The sequence below is a fragment of the Danio aesculapii genome, chromosome 13 (assembly GCF_903798145.1).
Source record: "Danio aesculapii chromosome 13, fDanAes4.1, whole genome shotgun sequence".
Taxonomy (NCBI): domain Eukaryota; kingdom Metazoa; phylum Chordata; class Actinopteri; order Cypriniformes; family Danionidae; genus Danio; species Danio aesculapii.
In genome coordinates this window covers 17,527,233-17,542,284 of record NC_079447.1, presented here as the reverse complement: position 1 = coordinate 17,542,284, position 15,052 = coordinate 17,527,233, and the positions used below count along the sequence as shown (strand labels likewise).

At 37.4% G+C, this 15,052-nt stretch overlaps 1 protein-coding gene across 1 annotated transcript; it reads right to left on the bottom strand.

Annotated features, from left to right (window-relative positions):
• Positions 1–4,838: 4,838 nt before the first annotated feature.
• On the bottom strand, positions 4,839–15,052 carry tacc3 (transforming, acidic coiled-coil containing protein 3). Its single transcript, XM_056471273.1, has 16 exons — positions 14,947–15,052; positions 13,716–13,881; positions 13,189–13,316; positions 11,304–12,593; positions 9,953–10,019; positions 9,685–9,862; positions 9,536–9,597; positions 8,857–8,990; positions 8,678–8,759; positions 7,246–7,395; positions 7,099–7,166; positions 6,355–6,398; positions 6,109–6,269; positions 5,911–6,017; positions 5,682–5,802; positions 4,839–5,000 (listed from the first exon to the last, which is right to left on the bottom strand). Exons 2-16 carry the CDS (start codon positions 13,878–13,880, stop codon positions 4,929–4,931), a joined length of 2,829 nt encoding a protein of 942 aa, XP_056327248.1. The 5' UTR covers position 13,881; positions 14,947–15,052; the 3' UTR covers positions 4,839–4,928.

Genomic DNA, 15,052 nt, shown 5'->3' with positions numbered 1-15,052 from the left:
CACAAAAGAAGCGATTTAGAAACCTTTTAGAATCTATGAGATGCATAAAGTCTTTCGGATGAGACGTTAAACCGAGGTCCTGACTCTCTGTGGTCATTAAAAGTCCCATGGATCTTCTTATAAAGAGTAGGGGTGTAGCCCCGGTGTCCTGGCCCAATTCCCCTCCATTGGCCCTTATCCATCATGGCCTCCCAATCATCCCCATCCACGATTGGCTCTATCACTGTTTCTCTACTCCACTAATAGCTGGTATGTGGTGAGCGCACTGGCGCCGATGTCCTGTGGCTGCCGTCGCATCATCCAAGTGGATGCTGCACACTAGTGGTGTGGAGAGACCCCCCTCATCATTGTAAAGTGCTTTGGGTGTATGGCCATACACAATAAATGCACTATATAAACACATACATTTCATTACATTACAGAAAGATCCTAACTTTTATATCTTATTCTATCTGTTTGGTAATCTGCTTTATTTTCAATTAGGACCACTAATTTAGCACATAATTTCCTAAGTGTGATATCTTAAGTACAGATATGAAGTTGGTATTGAAGAAACATCAAAACCTGACTAATAAAATCCTAAAAACTGTCCTAACTTTGAAAAGCCAATGAAAAAATGCTTATAATATTGCTCTCCAGCAATGGCATTTCAATTATTGATGATTGAAAATGAACAAAGATGTTTAATGGTAGAGAGACTCTCAAAGGACCCTTTTTAAATGTAAAGGTTTTACATTTCAATAACAAAATGTTTAGTTTTGTTTATCCATTCTGTTTCAGCTAACTCAATAGCAGCTAGCGCAGTGTTGGGTGCTTGGTAAAATACCTGAGGATGGATGGTCAAATTTGATGACACAATTTGAATTTACTTCCCATTTATTTAGATCTAAAACCAACAGTTTGGTCATACATTAATGACAAATGGCAAAGAGAATAGACTGTATATAACAAACTTTATGAAATTAGCCTTCATATTGGAAAAATAAACTTGGGATCAAAGAGTTTTTACCCATTGTAAAAAAAAGTCACTCCAGGATGTCACAAGTTTTTAATTCTTGAAGATCCTCCCACATCCTCTATTTGTAAAAGCACTTTTGATTATGAAACATGTTTTATTGGGTTTTAATTTTCATTTATTCACTGGATTATTTCGAAGAGATTTTTAACAGTGTTAATCTAAATACACTTTAAAACTGTAAAACCTTAATATAATCCATGTTTCTAGTTTACATTTTCTTGCCATAAAATGGCCATAGAAACTGGCATGATATAAAACTCAAACAAAGAAAAAAGTTCCATCCCAAATGACACATTTACACTACGCACTTATACACTCAACCATGTTGTGTTTAAGTTGAGTGTAGTCTCACATGCAACAATGTTTTTTTTACTGAAGGAATTTACAACTTTTTCCCCAGTCGACGTTTAACAGTTGACAGATTTGTGAAATAAGTTACCAAACTACCAAGTAGTACTTGTCATTAGTACAAGCACATTCAACATCAGAAGAATGCATAATCACTTACATTGGAGAATGGGCTATATGCACAGCTAGTGTTTTTCAAAACTATTTTAAGAATGTATACGTAAAAAGAGACGAAAGACCGTTTAAACCAGCCTGATCTCACCAGAAAAGTAAATATTTTACGTTTGTCAGTTTAGTGGCTAATTCGTACAATTCATATGAGTACAGTGCGATTTTTTAAAAAGGAGGCGTGGCACCAAACCCCACCCCTAAACCCAACTGTCATTGGGTGATGAGCAAATTGTATTAAATTGTACGAATGAGATCTTACGAATTCATATGAATTAGCCACTAAATCAAAAAGTTACGAATTGCCATGAAATTGTGTTGGTTTAAACAGGTGCCATCATTAGCCACAACCTAGTGCAAAAAATCCACTGAAAAGACTGGGCTAAAAATTTATTTCCATATTTTAAAGACATGGGCCTGAAAAATATAATTGAATGCAGTGCTTCTTGTTTGGTCTGATACTAAATTCTGTGTGCATATACCCCATTTTGCTTACAAAATCCAAAATTCAACCTTAGTGCCAGATACAGTAGCTCCTCATCTTCGAGCAATGATTTGTAAGATAGGATAAGAATCTCAAATCAAGTCAGTATTGCTTTCGTAATATTAATTTTCCAAAAAATACTAACATGACCCATTTTAGGTTAAGAAACTTTTTGTATTAAACCTTCAATACCCATTGAGTTCTATAGTATGCAGTAGTCAACATTTAAAGTAGATCAAAACCTTTCATCAAAGTTGTCCTAAAACTATCCAATGACACCCATTCTTGTCTTTTTGATCCTCTTCAAATGTTAACTACTGTATTTCCCCCCCCTATTATGGACATCTGTTACTACCATTTTCCATTTCCATTCTTCAAAAAAATTTCTCTTGTGTTCAGCAGAAGAAAGAGGTTTAAATGGTTGGAAACATTAAGTACGTTTTCATATTTGTGTGCATTTTACTATTAAGATTAGTCAATTTACAAGAATGTTTTTTCAATATAAGGTAAATTAATGGCTGGTTCCATGCGTCCTTGTCTTGAGCTACTGAAATCCAGTGTAATCCTGTAACACACCAAACGGGTGAAATCTAACATGGCTGAATTCTGGTTCAGTATAATCGACTGATTGACTGTATAAACTTGTTTGCATTTAGAGCCTTTGTGGCAATTTAATGAACGTAAAAGGATGAATGATATTTTCTGAATCACGCCTGAGGTCTTGTTTACAGTAGAGTGCTTGTATTAAGAGTGCTACCGTCAGAACATTTCACTGAACCGCAGACGTGTCTCGTCACTTTCACCGCTGTAGATTGTCATGACATTTTTATCACAATAGACTAAAAGTTGAATGTTTTTAGGACTCTGTTATGTCTGAGCGCGGGGATTATTTACAGACTGTGACGTTTTTACATCAACAGACATGCTGAATCCGAGCTTCGCCTTGGGAGCTTGAATGTGCTGATGTGACTTATTTATTGTGTGAATAATGAATTGTTCTGTGACGTCGCTGCTGGATTCTTTGTGCTTATTTGCCCTTGGTGTTTTGCCGCATGAGTCTCTGTATGATCTGCTACGGTGTCTTGACATTGTATCAGTGCAGCACAAAACCATGTATTCATTATTGAATATTTTACTGTGTATCAGTAGTGCATTTAGGAAAACACAAGGGCACACTGTCAGTAAGTTATGTGAAAGACTGTTGAATAAATGTGGTCATTTCCATAAAATTTAACGCCTCGCTATAAACTAATTGTGTTTGTTTTAGTGGCAACCCATTAAAAAAGGGGCAAACAGGCTATTATACTGCCAGTTAAAAATGGATCAGTAAAGCTGCACTCACACTAGAGTTTGAGCATGCGAAATTTTGTCGTATGGCACAGGATTAAACAAGATAATTAGACATTTAAAAAAGCGAGCGATTGGTCTATTTTAAATTTCTGTCCATAGAGGTGCTGTTTTGATCCTTGATTGGTCTCACGCAGTCAAGTGATGCGATTTTGTAGGTCAGAGTTCACCAAGCTTGAACTTTGCAACTGAGCAAACTGTGAAACTTGTCGCACGAGCTTGCGTTTCCGGTCTGAAGCCTCCTTTCCACTGCACACGACAGTAGTCTGGGAGCTGCGTGGAGTTCCGTTCATGTCCATATGTGGAAAATTCGGATCCGATTTGAGTTGTGGATCTGTTGAACTACTTGAAATCCTGCGACTAGACTGTATGCGACCGACTGAGATGTATTTCACTGTTGTCCAAGCAAATCTATGTGCGCGAGATGAGAGTTTTGCGAGATGTGCGTGAGAGGTTTTTTTCATTATTTTTTTATTTTTATTATTTTTTTGAATCTGAAAGTTACATTTCTATTTATAAAAGAGTAATAATATATATATTAATGTGGTCTCCACATTCCCTCCAAAATGTAACAGTCTGAGTTTATAGTATTAATTTATTCAACCATGGTGAACGCAACTCCTTTATTTCGGACACTGTGAGAACAGCTTTCCCACAGTGCACGACAAAACTGAAAAATCTGAGCAACTGCCACAAGGGGGCATATTACAGCAGTCGTGTCCAAATGTCATGTGCAGTGGAAAGGCGGCTTGACGCATTCGCGTGCGTATGAGTGTAAGTCTATGGGGAGAAAATCCAGTGTGACCGCAGCTTAACACTGCTATTACTAATAGATTAGCATTCTTATTGGCCAATCAGTCCAAGATTCAGACATAAAAGCAAGATATTGATACTGATTGTAATATTTGAAATTGCTCTTCGTTGAAGGTACTACACAATTACTTTCTCAAAAGGTTAAACCAATAACTGGACAAGCCTTCGAGTAAGATGCTAAAAAGTTCAAGAGTTCACACTTCGATAATGCTTGCCGTTAATAGCAGATAATTGAGCTCAAGGCTCCCGCCTGGTCAAGAAGCATATAAAGAGGGTCCGAGATCAGGTAGGTCTCAAGAGCTCCCCCTGGTAAAGGGAGGAAAAGGAGGAGATGGAGTGGAAGAGGGGGATTCTTCCAAAATGAAGATAGGGCAGTAGGGTGAAATCGGTCGATTTATTGTAAGCTTGGATCAATTTGATTGTTACCGTTTACAGATGAGAAGCCAGCCTTGATCAATCAGATCACGTGCTCCTCTCGAAATTAGCTTGCAAAAATTCACTTCACATTCAAAAGTAGAGAGAGAAAATGGTTGATTCATTTCGTTGATATTTTAATCAAAAGTAATATCCTGTGTCTCAGAGCAATTGCATAAATAAGCAGGAGATGGACCTGAGTGAGCCACCAGCTCTGACAACTTAATTACGAGTAAAGACAAAATGTTTATACTTTAATACTTTATTAAAATTGTTTTGAACAAATACAAATAACGAACAAACACAAATAATGAACACAAAAAGGAGGGAAAAGCATTAAAAACCATGCTTTTGCACTTTAAGCAGCAGCTCATCACACAGTTCTGTGACATCTTTGACTTCTTTAGCCTGTAAAAAAAAAAAAAGGAATTTTTTTTAAAACAATAAGTAATAACATGTTGGAACAGCACTGTGATGGACCAAAACATGTCAGACTACATGTTGCTTTTTGTTGAAAAATTGCTTGTCACATTTGATTGCATTTACAGAAATGAGTAAACAGTGGCTATCAAAGGGGCCTATTTAATTGATGTCTTGTCAGAAAAACCATCAGAAACTGGATCTTTTGCCACAGCTTAAATCCATCGTTTCTTAATTGCATCATTGTGGCATGTTTGAAACTGCTTTGTACAGAAGAGCTTGAAACCAGTGATAAACCAGCCATAGAAAAACAACAACAAACACTACACAAGCTAGTCTTCCTTCGGGGCAATCGTAATGCTTTCCAGACACTGCATTTTTTAGTTATTCCACTGACAATACAAGATAAAAACTATCAATTCTTGCATCCTGATGTCCACTGTGGTTTACAAATCACTATGAGAACACAAATTGACTGATATCATGTAGCCTGAACCTGGAGTACAAGTGACTTCACCTGTGTGCTAGGCATGGGACGATAACAGTTTAAGGTATACAGCGGTTTGGAAAAGTCAAGGTTTTAAAACTGCCAAAATTGTCTGCTATACCATTTCTAAGGTATGTGCAGACAATGAATAAATTCAAATTAAAAGATTGCAGCCTGTATACCTTTTGTTCCAGATCCTTTTCTAGGGACTGAACCTTCAGCTGTTCTCTCTTGAGCTGTACCTGCAGAGCCGCCACCTCTGCACCTTGTTTAGTGCGGACTTCGGCTATGGCTTTATTTGCTCTGAAACAACATCAGCACCATTAGTCATATATCCAGCCATATTAAACCAATCTTTACTTGTTGTATTAAGTTTGTAAGGCAATATTTGAGACACGACAGAGCACATACTGTTCTAGTTTCTCCTCAGCGTGGGCCTTAAGAGCTTGATAACGCTTTTCCTCTTTCTGCAGTCTGTCCATGCAGTTCTTAGCATATTGCTTCAGGGTCTCCTCATTCTACAGTAGAGAGAAAAAAAAAAAAAACATGATTCACTAAAATGGCAACAGGATCTCCTCTTGATAACAGATGGTAAATTTCTAAACCAACCTTTTTGAATCCCTCAATAACTTCCTTGCATCTGTCAAGGCGTTTGACGACGGAGGAGAACGATCTCTCCAACTCATTCAAATCTTTGGACAGCTGATCTTTTTCCTCAAGAACTCGCTCCATCTCTATTTTAGCCAATGCCTCCTTCTGTTTGTGCTCATCTATAAACACACAATGAGGTTAATATCCAACTTGCAGGCTGCCTTTAAATTGAGTAATTAAGTCTTGGGTTCAACCGTTTCATACCGGTGATTTGAGTGATGGTGGTCTCAAATTCTGACATTATAAACCTGAGAAGAGAAGAAAAGTGTGACTGCTGACACGATCTACATTGTAATAGCATTATATAAACAAATTGAATCGTTCTTTTCAAAATGTCAATCATTTATTAAAAGGTCTCAAAATTTCAGACTGCTAGTTAAGGATATCTATTAGCTATTGTGCTCCAAAACAGTGACAATTTGAGTTTAAAAACTATAAAACTGGTAAACATCCAAAACTTTACAGTTTGTCACTTCTACATAAACGAATCAATGATTTTCTCACATCATCTTATTACTTCAGCTTCTCAAATTTTGACTAATCAAATGGTCTCTAGAATCTGACAGACCCCGCCCCCCTCAAGGCGCTTGTCATTGGCTGTTCATTTGATATGCTTGAGCTCAATTATATTAGGAAACATCTATAAAATGGAAACTGTCTCTTTAGAGTCAAAATCTGCAGAAACTCACATCGGGTCCCAGCCTCTCCCCCAGAGAATTGTCAGTCTATATAGATCGCTGATTGGCTCCTGTACTAGTAGGCGGGGTTTCATGCACCCTTACACTTTCCCATTCAAAACTATACGGAGTGACGGGTCTTGTGTATTCTAGTTTTTGGATTACGTCGAACATCGAATTAATTTTTTTTAAAAAGGCACATTTCAGAGCACATCACGGGACCTTTAAGCTTTTCACTGGAATTATGTGAAAGTTGGCACTCGAGACTTACAACATGTGCTGATTCTCTAGTTGCAATTTCTCAATCTGAGACTTCAGCTCTTGTTGCCGTTCCTCCGACTAAGTGAAGAAAAACAAAACATTAGGGAGAGCAGTTGGATACGAGCGCCAAACATCTCGTGTTAGACTCAGAGCTGACCTGTCTGTCTGCTTTCTGTAGCGCGGCATCCATGTCTTTCTGACTGTACTTCAAAACCTCTATGATGGAGTCCTCAGTTCTCACTGGTGGTTTCAAGGCAGGTACGAGCAGGTCCAAAACAGTTGGATCTGGCACCACAGTTTCCACAACCTGAAGATAAACATAGATGACAACCTTCCATGGACAACAAAGTTCTTTCTATGCAACTAGAGATTTTTGGATTACCTTAAACTAACCAAAAGTTGAAGTGATCAAATCAAATTAATTCATGGAGTACTCTGATTTTATTGACTGCATTAGCAGCAGTACAAACATGTATACGTCATAAAATTTCAATGAAAACAGTTCACGATTCTTATTTTAAAATGTAATATTGTAGTGAGTATTATAAATTATTCAACTGTGCACTTAAGTGTTTTTTTTAAAACTTGCCACTTTAACTTTATTCAGACCTTCTGTTCCCACTCAAAAGGACTTCACTTTCTATAAATGTGCTATGGCACGAGTGTGGGGGTAATTTCTTGTTCTCGTCATTAGGCTCCTCAATATGCAAGGGTGCTGGGAGAATGTCAGGTGGAGAGTAATCCTTTAAAATTGGATACAAGCGTACAATTAAAGCTACCTCCATTTTGTTAGCAAGAACAAACTAATTATCAAAAGGAATGAATCAAGCTCTGCTCTACAATTATTTTAGAATCCGTTTAACTCAGATAGACATCATAATAAAATTATTATTTTTTTTAAATTAAATTAAAAAAAGGACAATCTCATCCTTAATTGCACCATGTGGGACTTTTTACTGCATTTTGTGATGAGACCCACACTCCACAGATGGCTTTGTTCGTTTATTCATTGCCATATCAGCAACTTATGGCCATTTCATGGAAAGATTAATATAGATATTACGTCATTATCAACAACAATACTTAGTAAGATAATAAAAAAAAAAAAAAAAGAACAAAAAATAAATATTTCATTAAAAACATTAGATATGATTTTTTTGACATTGAGTTTGATTTATGATAAATAAATTAGTTCTTTCTGGGGATATTTTTTTAAAAACTATACACAGATGGCAGTGATCAACAGTTTGAAAACCAAGAGAGCATGGGGCTTCGAGCAAGATTCTGTAACTGCTGGCATCCATTTGCACATATAGAATAATAACTGCACTTGAAGATTTCATTAAAAAAAAGTGGAAAACCCAAAACTATAAAAAGGTACTATAAAGACAAACTATGTTGGTGCCACATGGGGACATAATAACAACATGTGCCATTATTTGATCTATGTACTATAATATGGAAATGGGAAAAACTGAAGAAATTTTGTAAAAGAAAAAACAAAAAAAACAATTAAATTTACATGCAAATTTAACATTAGAAATATTTAGATTGTTCAAGAAAGTATAATATAGTCTGTGATGCCTTACTAGTGGAGGCAGATCATCCAACAGTTTCATGCTGTCATATTGAGACTTCTGCTTCACTTCAGACTTCGCAGCCTCCATCATCCTATCATGCAAAAAAAAAAAAAATTAAAAAAATTTTTTTTCTTTGTCATATTAAGCAAATGTTCCTTCAAATGTGTTTGTGGATCGATAAGTCTCACCTGATGGCAAGAGAGTGTCTTGGCATGCAGAATCCAAAATTACTGCCCTCCCCTCCATTTTTCTTAGGACTCTCCTTCAACAGCGGGTCAAACTTCAAATATAGGGACTGCTTCCTCAAAGCAGACTCTTTGAACTAAATAAAATAAAAAAGGTTTCTGGAAAGCACCAAACAACTCAAATTCTGCTTAAGCCAATTAAAGAATGTACTGTATTATATTTGATACTCAAATTTCTCTTAGCACCACATTATCAACATGATAAAAAATATATATATATATATATAAATTTTTTTTTTAAAAAGTAGAAATATTTTAGATAGATAGATAAAAAAAAAAAAAAGTAATACAATACTGTTCACATTAAAGTTGGGGTACATTGCTGTGAAATCTTAATGTGAACTGAAAATAAAGAACTAAAACTACCTGCTTATAGCTATACTCGTACGGAGTACTAACATTAATGTCACACTTTAAAGATAATCTGACAGTCATCGTCACACTGCAATAAACAGTCAGGTGAAAGAGCAGAGCTCTGATTTAAAAAAATAAAATAAAAGCACATATGGACAACTCGGAAAGAGGCATCTAAAATCAGTAGTCTGCTGCCATTTAGTAAAATTAACTCATTATTCTGGCACCAACTGGATTTATGGGAAGGTTGATAATCAAAAACGCTCACATTGCTCGATCCAAACTGCTCCAGATAGTCAATCTGGCCATCAAAATCTCCTCCTGGCATGACTGAGAAGAAATAAATAAAATGATATACATTTTGCAAACAAAATTTTAAAGCATGTATCAAACAAGATTGCAACATCGTTTACTCACACAATGCACCAGGCACAAATTCATCTTCATTTGATGCTGCCACACCAAGATCACAGGTCTGGTTTTGAATATCTGCAATAGATTCTGGTACTGCCATGAAATCTGGTTCTGGCACCGTTGGCTTCTGGGGTTTGTCAGTGTGAGATACAGCCAATGAAGACTCTACACCTTCTGTCATCTTGTAAAAGAATGAGTGACAAACAAGGTCAACCTTTGTTAAAAACAGCTTTGTTGAATTGTGGCAAAACTTGCATTTAAATAGATTTACCCCTTTAGTCGCAGGAAGATCCATTTCTACCACGTTTTCATTGCTTTCAGAAACTGCCTGGGGAGACCTGGGGGGGGGGATGATGACAAAATGCATATCAATAGGGCTCATTCTCTTTGGAAAATGCTTTTATACAAACAGACTTTGAGTGAATTCAGGTCGCATTTAAGAAGTTCTTGCATTCCCTTCTAATAAAATCTATTAAGTTGCTAGCAACATACTGTACTTTTGAGCAAAAGAAACATGTCCGATTTGGAGTGTCATGCCTCATTTTCACAGAGCAGAACAGATCAGTTTAGGTCACCCTGATCAGTCAAGCATTTCATCCACCAAAATTACCCTTACTTGGTAGGCAATCAACATTTTTCTCACTCCAAAAAGAAAGCCGTACAAGTCATTCACATATTGCACATTTGCAAACTCAAGTTCACTTAAAATATAGCCCGTTTCTCAATATGCGTTCTTCAGCAATCTTGCGTCCTTGTGTAACGCCATCATAATCGCCGAAGTTTAGTTTCAAACCTCAAGAACCGAGGACACGTGCAAGTTCCCGGATGTGTTCTTGACAGAGGACGCACCGATGCAGACTTGAGCACCGAACTCACTGTAGAAGTCCCAGAAGTCATTGTGACTGGAGGTGGGAAGCGTAGCATTTTATATAGATTTATTATTAAAGTTCAGAGATATAACTTCTTTACCTCAGGAGCTTCCCTAAGTGAAATGGTTAAAGTGAACATGAACATAAAAATCCTAAAAAGGCATAAACATTAGGGGCGTTTATTTGTTGAAATTCATATTAAAAACGGTTTTATTTGTAAAATCTTTAAGCATAGCATATACTGTGAAAAGGAGAAAACAATAAATCGCGTAAATGCTGTAATGTTTAAATAATTTTTGGTTAAAGATGCGTGAGGGTCATGTGACCATCAGGAGGAACGCACCATCTCATTTCTCACAGGACACGTTTGGTGTTCTCGCAGTCTCCAGAGTTTGTTCTTCCAATGTGACCTGGCAAGACTGGTCTTCACAAGAATGCAAGACTGGTCTTCACAAGAATGCAAGTCTGGTCTTCACAAGAATGCAAGTCTGTTCTCGGAGTTCTTGGAATTGAGAAACAGCCATAGACATGCATGCGAAGAAAGCAGCAGCTGCATCTTTATGCAACAGATTCTTTTTTTTTTTTTTTTTTATTAATTAATAAAAAAATTATATAAATAAATAAAACACACCTTGTATATACAACTTGTATATAAGTTATATAGTAATTACATACTGTACCAAACCATACTGTTCAGTGGAATTAGGCTACTATTAGCTTATGCAGATATGTTTATGCATGCTGTACAAGTACCGTTGCTCAGGTTGGTCATCCTGCGCAGGAAGTGTCTCAAGTTGCTTAACAGGAGACTGTGCTTTCTTCAAAACTGGACTGGTCTGGACCCCACGTGGTGGAGAGTTGCCCATCATGGCCTTTGTGCCAAAGGGGTTAAAGTTCGGGTTATCAAATTGGTCAAAATCAAAAGTGTAAGAACCTTTATCAGAAGGAATGTCCACAGGTTGGGTCTCCTCTGGGTTTGTAGGAGACATCTGCTTGGGTTCTACATCTTTTTTCTCCGTGACTGGGGCATCTGTTTTTTTGGTCACAGGTTTTGCACCAACAGGTCTTTTGACCCCAAGGCGTTTTGGAGGAGGTTTGCGTTTAACTTCAGCTCCATCATCAAAATTAAACTCTAATAGCATCTGGCTCTCCTTCGGGGCTGTCAGAGATGAGGAACTCTCTGTTGCAGTGGAGCTTTCCTGAGGTTTTATGGAGGGATCGGAGGATGCTGGCATATCTGTCTGGACTGAGACCTCTTGTTCGGCTTCTTGGCTTGGCATGGGTGGGACAAAAACTGCGGATGTCTTGGTTGGAGGAGAGTTTGGGATCTTTGACCCACCAGTTTGGAATGGGTTGAGCATTTCAAGGTTGTCAAAGTCCAACTTGTAAGATCCTGCAGAAGGTAGTGGCAAGTCCTGTGTCTCGGGGTGATCCTTAATAACAGGAATCTGCTGTGACTCTGCCACTGGGTCAGTAATCTCAGTTTCCTCAGTGTCATTGGTGCTGTTTTCAATATTCTCAGTCTTGAGGATGACTGTGCCCTCTGCTGAAGAGAGGTTGGCAGAGCATTCTGCAAGGGAATTCTCCACTGATGGCACAAATGGGAGAGTCTCATCAAGTGCACTTTCAGTCACTTCTGGAACTTCAGCCTGGGGTGCAGAAACAGGGGCTATGGTGCCCTCTGTTGAGGAGATGTTGGCAGAGCATTCTGCAAGGGAATTCTCCACTGATGGGACAAATGGGAAAGCTTCATCAGATGCAGTGTCAATCACCTCTGAAACATCAGCCTGTGGTGCAGAAACATGGGCTATGGTTGTGTTCGACTCTACAAGCTCTGATGTCTGCCCCTCAGTAAAAGCAGAAGATTTAGGTGGGGAATTTGCCATTTTATTGGAGCCCTGGAAAGGATTGATAGCATCAACATTGTCAAGATTAAACGAATAGGCCCCTCTGCTCTGAACAGGCATGTCATCATCAGGGAAGGCTACACTGTTACATTCTATGTCAATTGGTGTGGTGTGAGTGGTATTCATCACTGAATTCCTGAAAAACACAAAAGGAGGTTTTACACATTACCATATGTCCATCTTAAACAGGTTATTAAGAGGTTTACTTGACTATAAAAAATAAAAAAAAAACCTTTAACCTAGTTTTCTTCTCTAATGGTAGAAGATATTCAGGTGACAAAATATTATTCCAGCACTGACATTCCAATGTGGGCATCAACAATAGAATACTAAGTAATAATACAAAGTTTAATCATTATATAGTGAAAGATGTAAAATCATTATGTCCTTTCACCGTTTAAACACTCAAAGCAAGTTTACAGCTTTCAGCCAAAAGGAATAGGAAAAATATATACTAACTATGAAACCAAGCGATCACAAGAGATGCATTTGAACTTGTAAATACCAGGTGGAAAGATCACATTTTAGCTGTCCACTTGCAATCAATTTTTGAAAACCCATGTTAGTATAATTTGAAGGGTCATTAGGTTTGTCATCATTTAACACCAGAAATCACAGTTCTTAGAAGTGCTAGATGACTTTAGTGGAAATAAATATGATTAAAGGTACACCAAATACACAAATTGTTTTCAACAGTCCTGAACAATTGGAGATGCAGGTAATTTACGCACTGGTCAGAAAGGCCTGTGAGAGTCTCCAGTGCATTTTTGTGATCTTCCTGGCTGATCGGCCTACTGGTGCGGCTTGGGGACATGATCTTCTTTGTAACTGGATCTCGTCGTGGAGTTTGAAAACAAACCTATACAAGAGAAATTAAGTAACGTGTGGGTTAGTCTAAATTATAGTGCAAGGCCAAGAAAGAGTTTATTACTTACAAATTATTTACGAATACATGCAAAATAAACATTTATCCTAGTACAAATACTACATTTGTGAATATTAAAGAATCCCAAATAAAATGTAGCATGGCTTCAACAAAAATAGACAACCATTCATAAATGTTTTTTGTTCCTTTAAAACTCACTCAGATATGCTCATGTGACACTGAAGACAGTGTCTATAGAAAAGGTAAATTTGCCATCAAAGGAACAAGTTATTTTTTTAAAATGGAAAACACTTGGTTTATAACTAGGTTTTATTCCACATAATACAGTACAAAAAAAAAAAAAAAAACTGCATGAAAATCTGTCAAGCTCACCTTTGGTGCTCTATGTGCAGTCCTGTTGATGTTGTCAGCCTGCGACTGCCGCAAAATCGAGGGTCTGCCGGTCGGCTGATCCAACATGAAAATGTCACAATCGGATTCAGAATTGCCGTTCATCCGTACAGCTCCCTGATTCTCCTTCAGCACGTCAAAACTCATACTGTAATAGAGAGACACAGAAAATGACAACATGGGTTTTGGAAAGTCACGCCCAGCAGGCACCATAAACGGCTGCTTTTACTGATAAGACCCGGAGGCAGGCATCTGACCCAACACCCAGAGACACTTCAAATCTGTTGCATCTCCTCTCAGACTAACCCACTGTGACTAATAACCCAAACCAGTGCCAATTTAGCTTTGTGTTGAGGGAACAGTGCTTTTTTTTTTTTTTTAAGTGAAAAACAATCATGATCAAACACTACAGCAATCCCCTGATGGTGTGATTTCTGTGAGAATAAGTAGGAACAAGGAAGAGATTGACAAAACATCTTTACCACTTCTGGCCTCATCTGTTCTTCCCTGGATTCTGCTCAACTATGTAGGCCTGACAATAAGATTGTCAGCTTTGTATTTGACAGGTACTGCTGACAGCTTCTCTCTCTCTTAACGTTACAGCTTACCTGGACAAGTGATAAACAGCTCACTATCATAAATAAAATGATCACATTTTAACCTGAACATAGGAAGACATCAGATAAATCCCTCACTCCAGTGAAAAAAATAATAATGTTAAACCAAAACGTACAGCCAGAGAATTGAGTGCAAGACTGAAATAAGCTTAACAGCTCATGTGCCCACGTGGATGACAAAATAACATTGAATATATGAAAAAAATAATATAAAAATTGTTATTTATTTAAAAAAAAAAAAAAAAAAAGTTTATAATGCAAATGAATCTCCAACAACAGTGCTCAAAATCAATACACGTATAACATTACCTAACGTTAATTATAACTTTTTACGCCTTTACCATACAAACGAAGTGTATAAATTTACTGATAACAGATAAAAACCTCTAACACTACATAAAGGATGACTTAGCTAAATCACTTATAGCGATCCTAAAATAACAAGATTAAGTTAACGTTACATCAGAATTTTCCTCGTTCTGCCAGCCCCAACGATGCAAAACAGTCAAAGCGACTACCTTTACTGGTTCATATCGCGCAATAATAACTTATAATCTTATAACCGTGCCTCATAAGCGGTTTCCTAAAATACGTACCTTATTCAAACTGCTCAAACCTAACAAAAACCGTTTTCTTCGCAGAGACAGTCAGCTCGACACACAGCATAGAGATGTTGTTGCATTCATTTATAACTTTCCCCGT

What these genes read in the sequence shown, in the direction of transcription:
- tacc3 (XM_056471273.1), bottom strand. Translation starts at nt 13,880, where the DNA reads ATGAGTTTTGACGTGCTGAAGGAGAATCAGGGAGCTGTACGGATGAAC. An exon ending in CTCACAGGCCTTTCTGACCA is followed by an intron (nt 12,594 to 13,188) that starts GTGCGTAAATTA and finishes TGTGTTTTTCAG; the next exon opens with GAATTCAGTGATGAATACCA. An exon ending in ATCTTCCTGCGACTAAAGGG is followed by an intron (nt 9,863 to 9,952) that starts GTAAATCTATTT and finishes TTCTTTTACAAG; the next exon opens with ATGACAGAAGGTGTAGAGTC.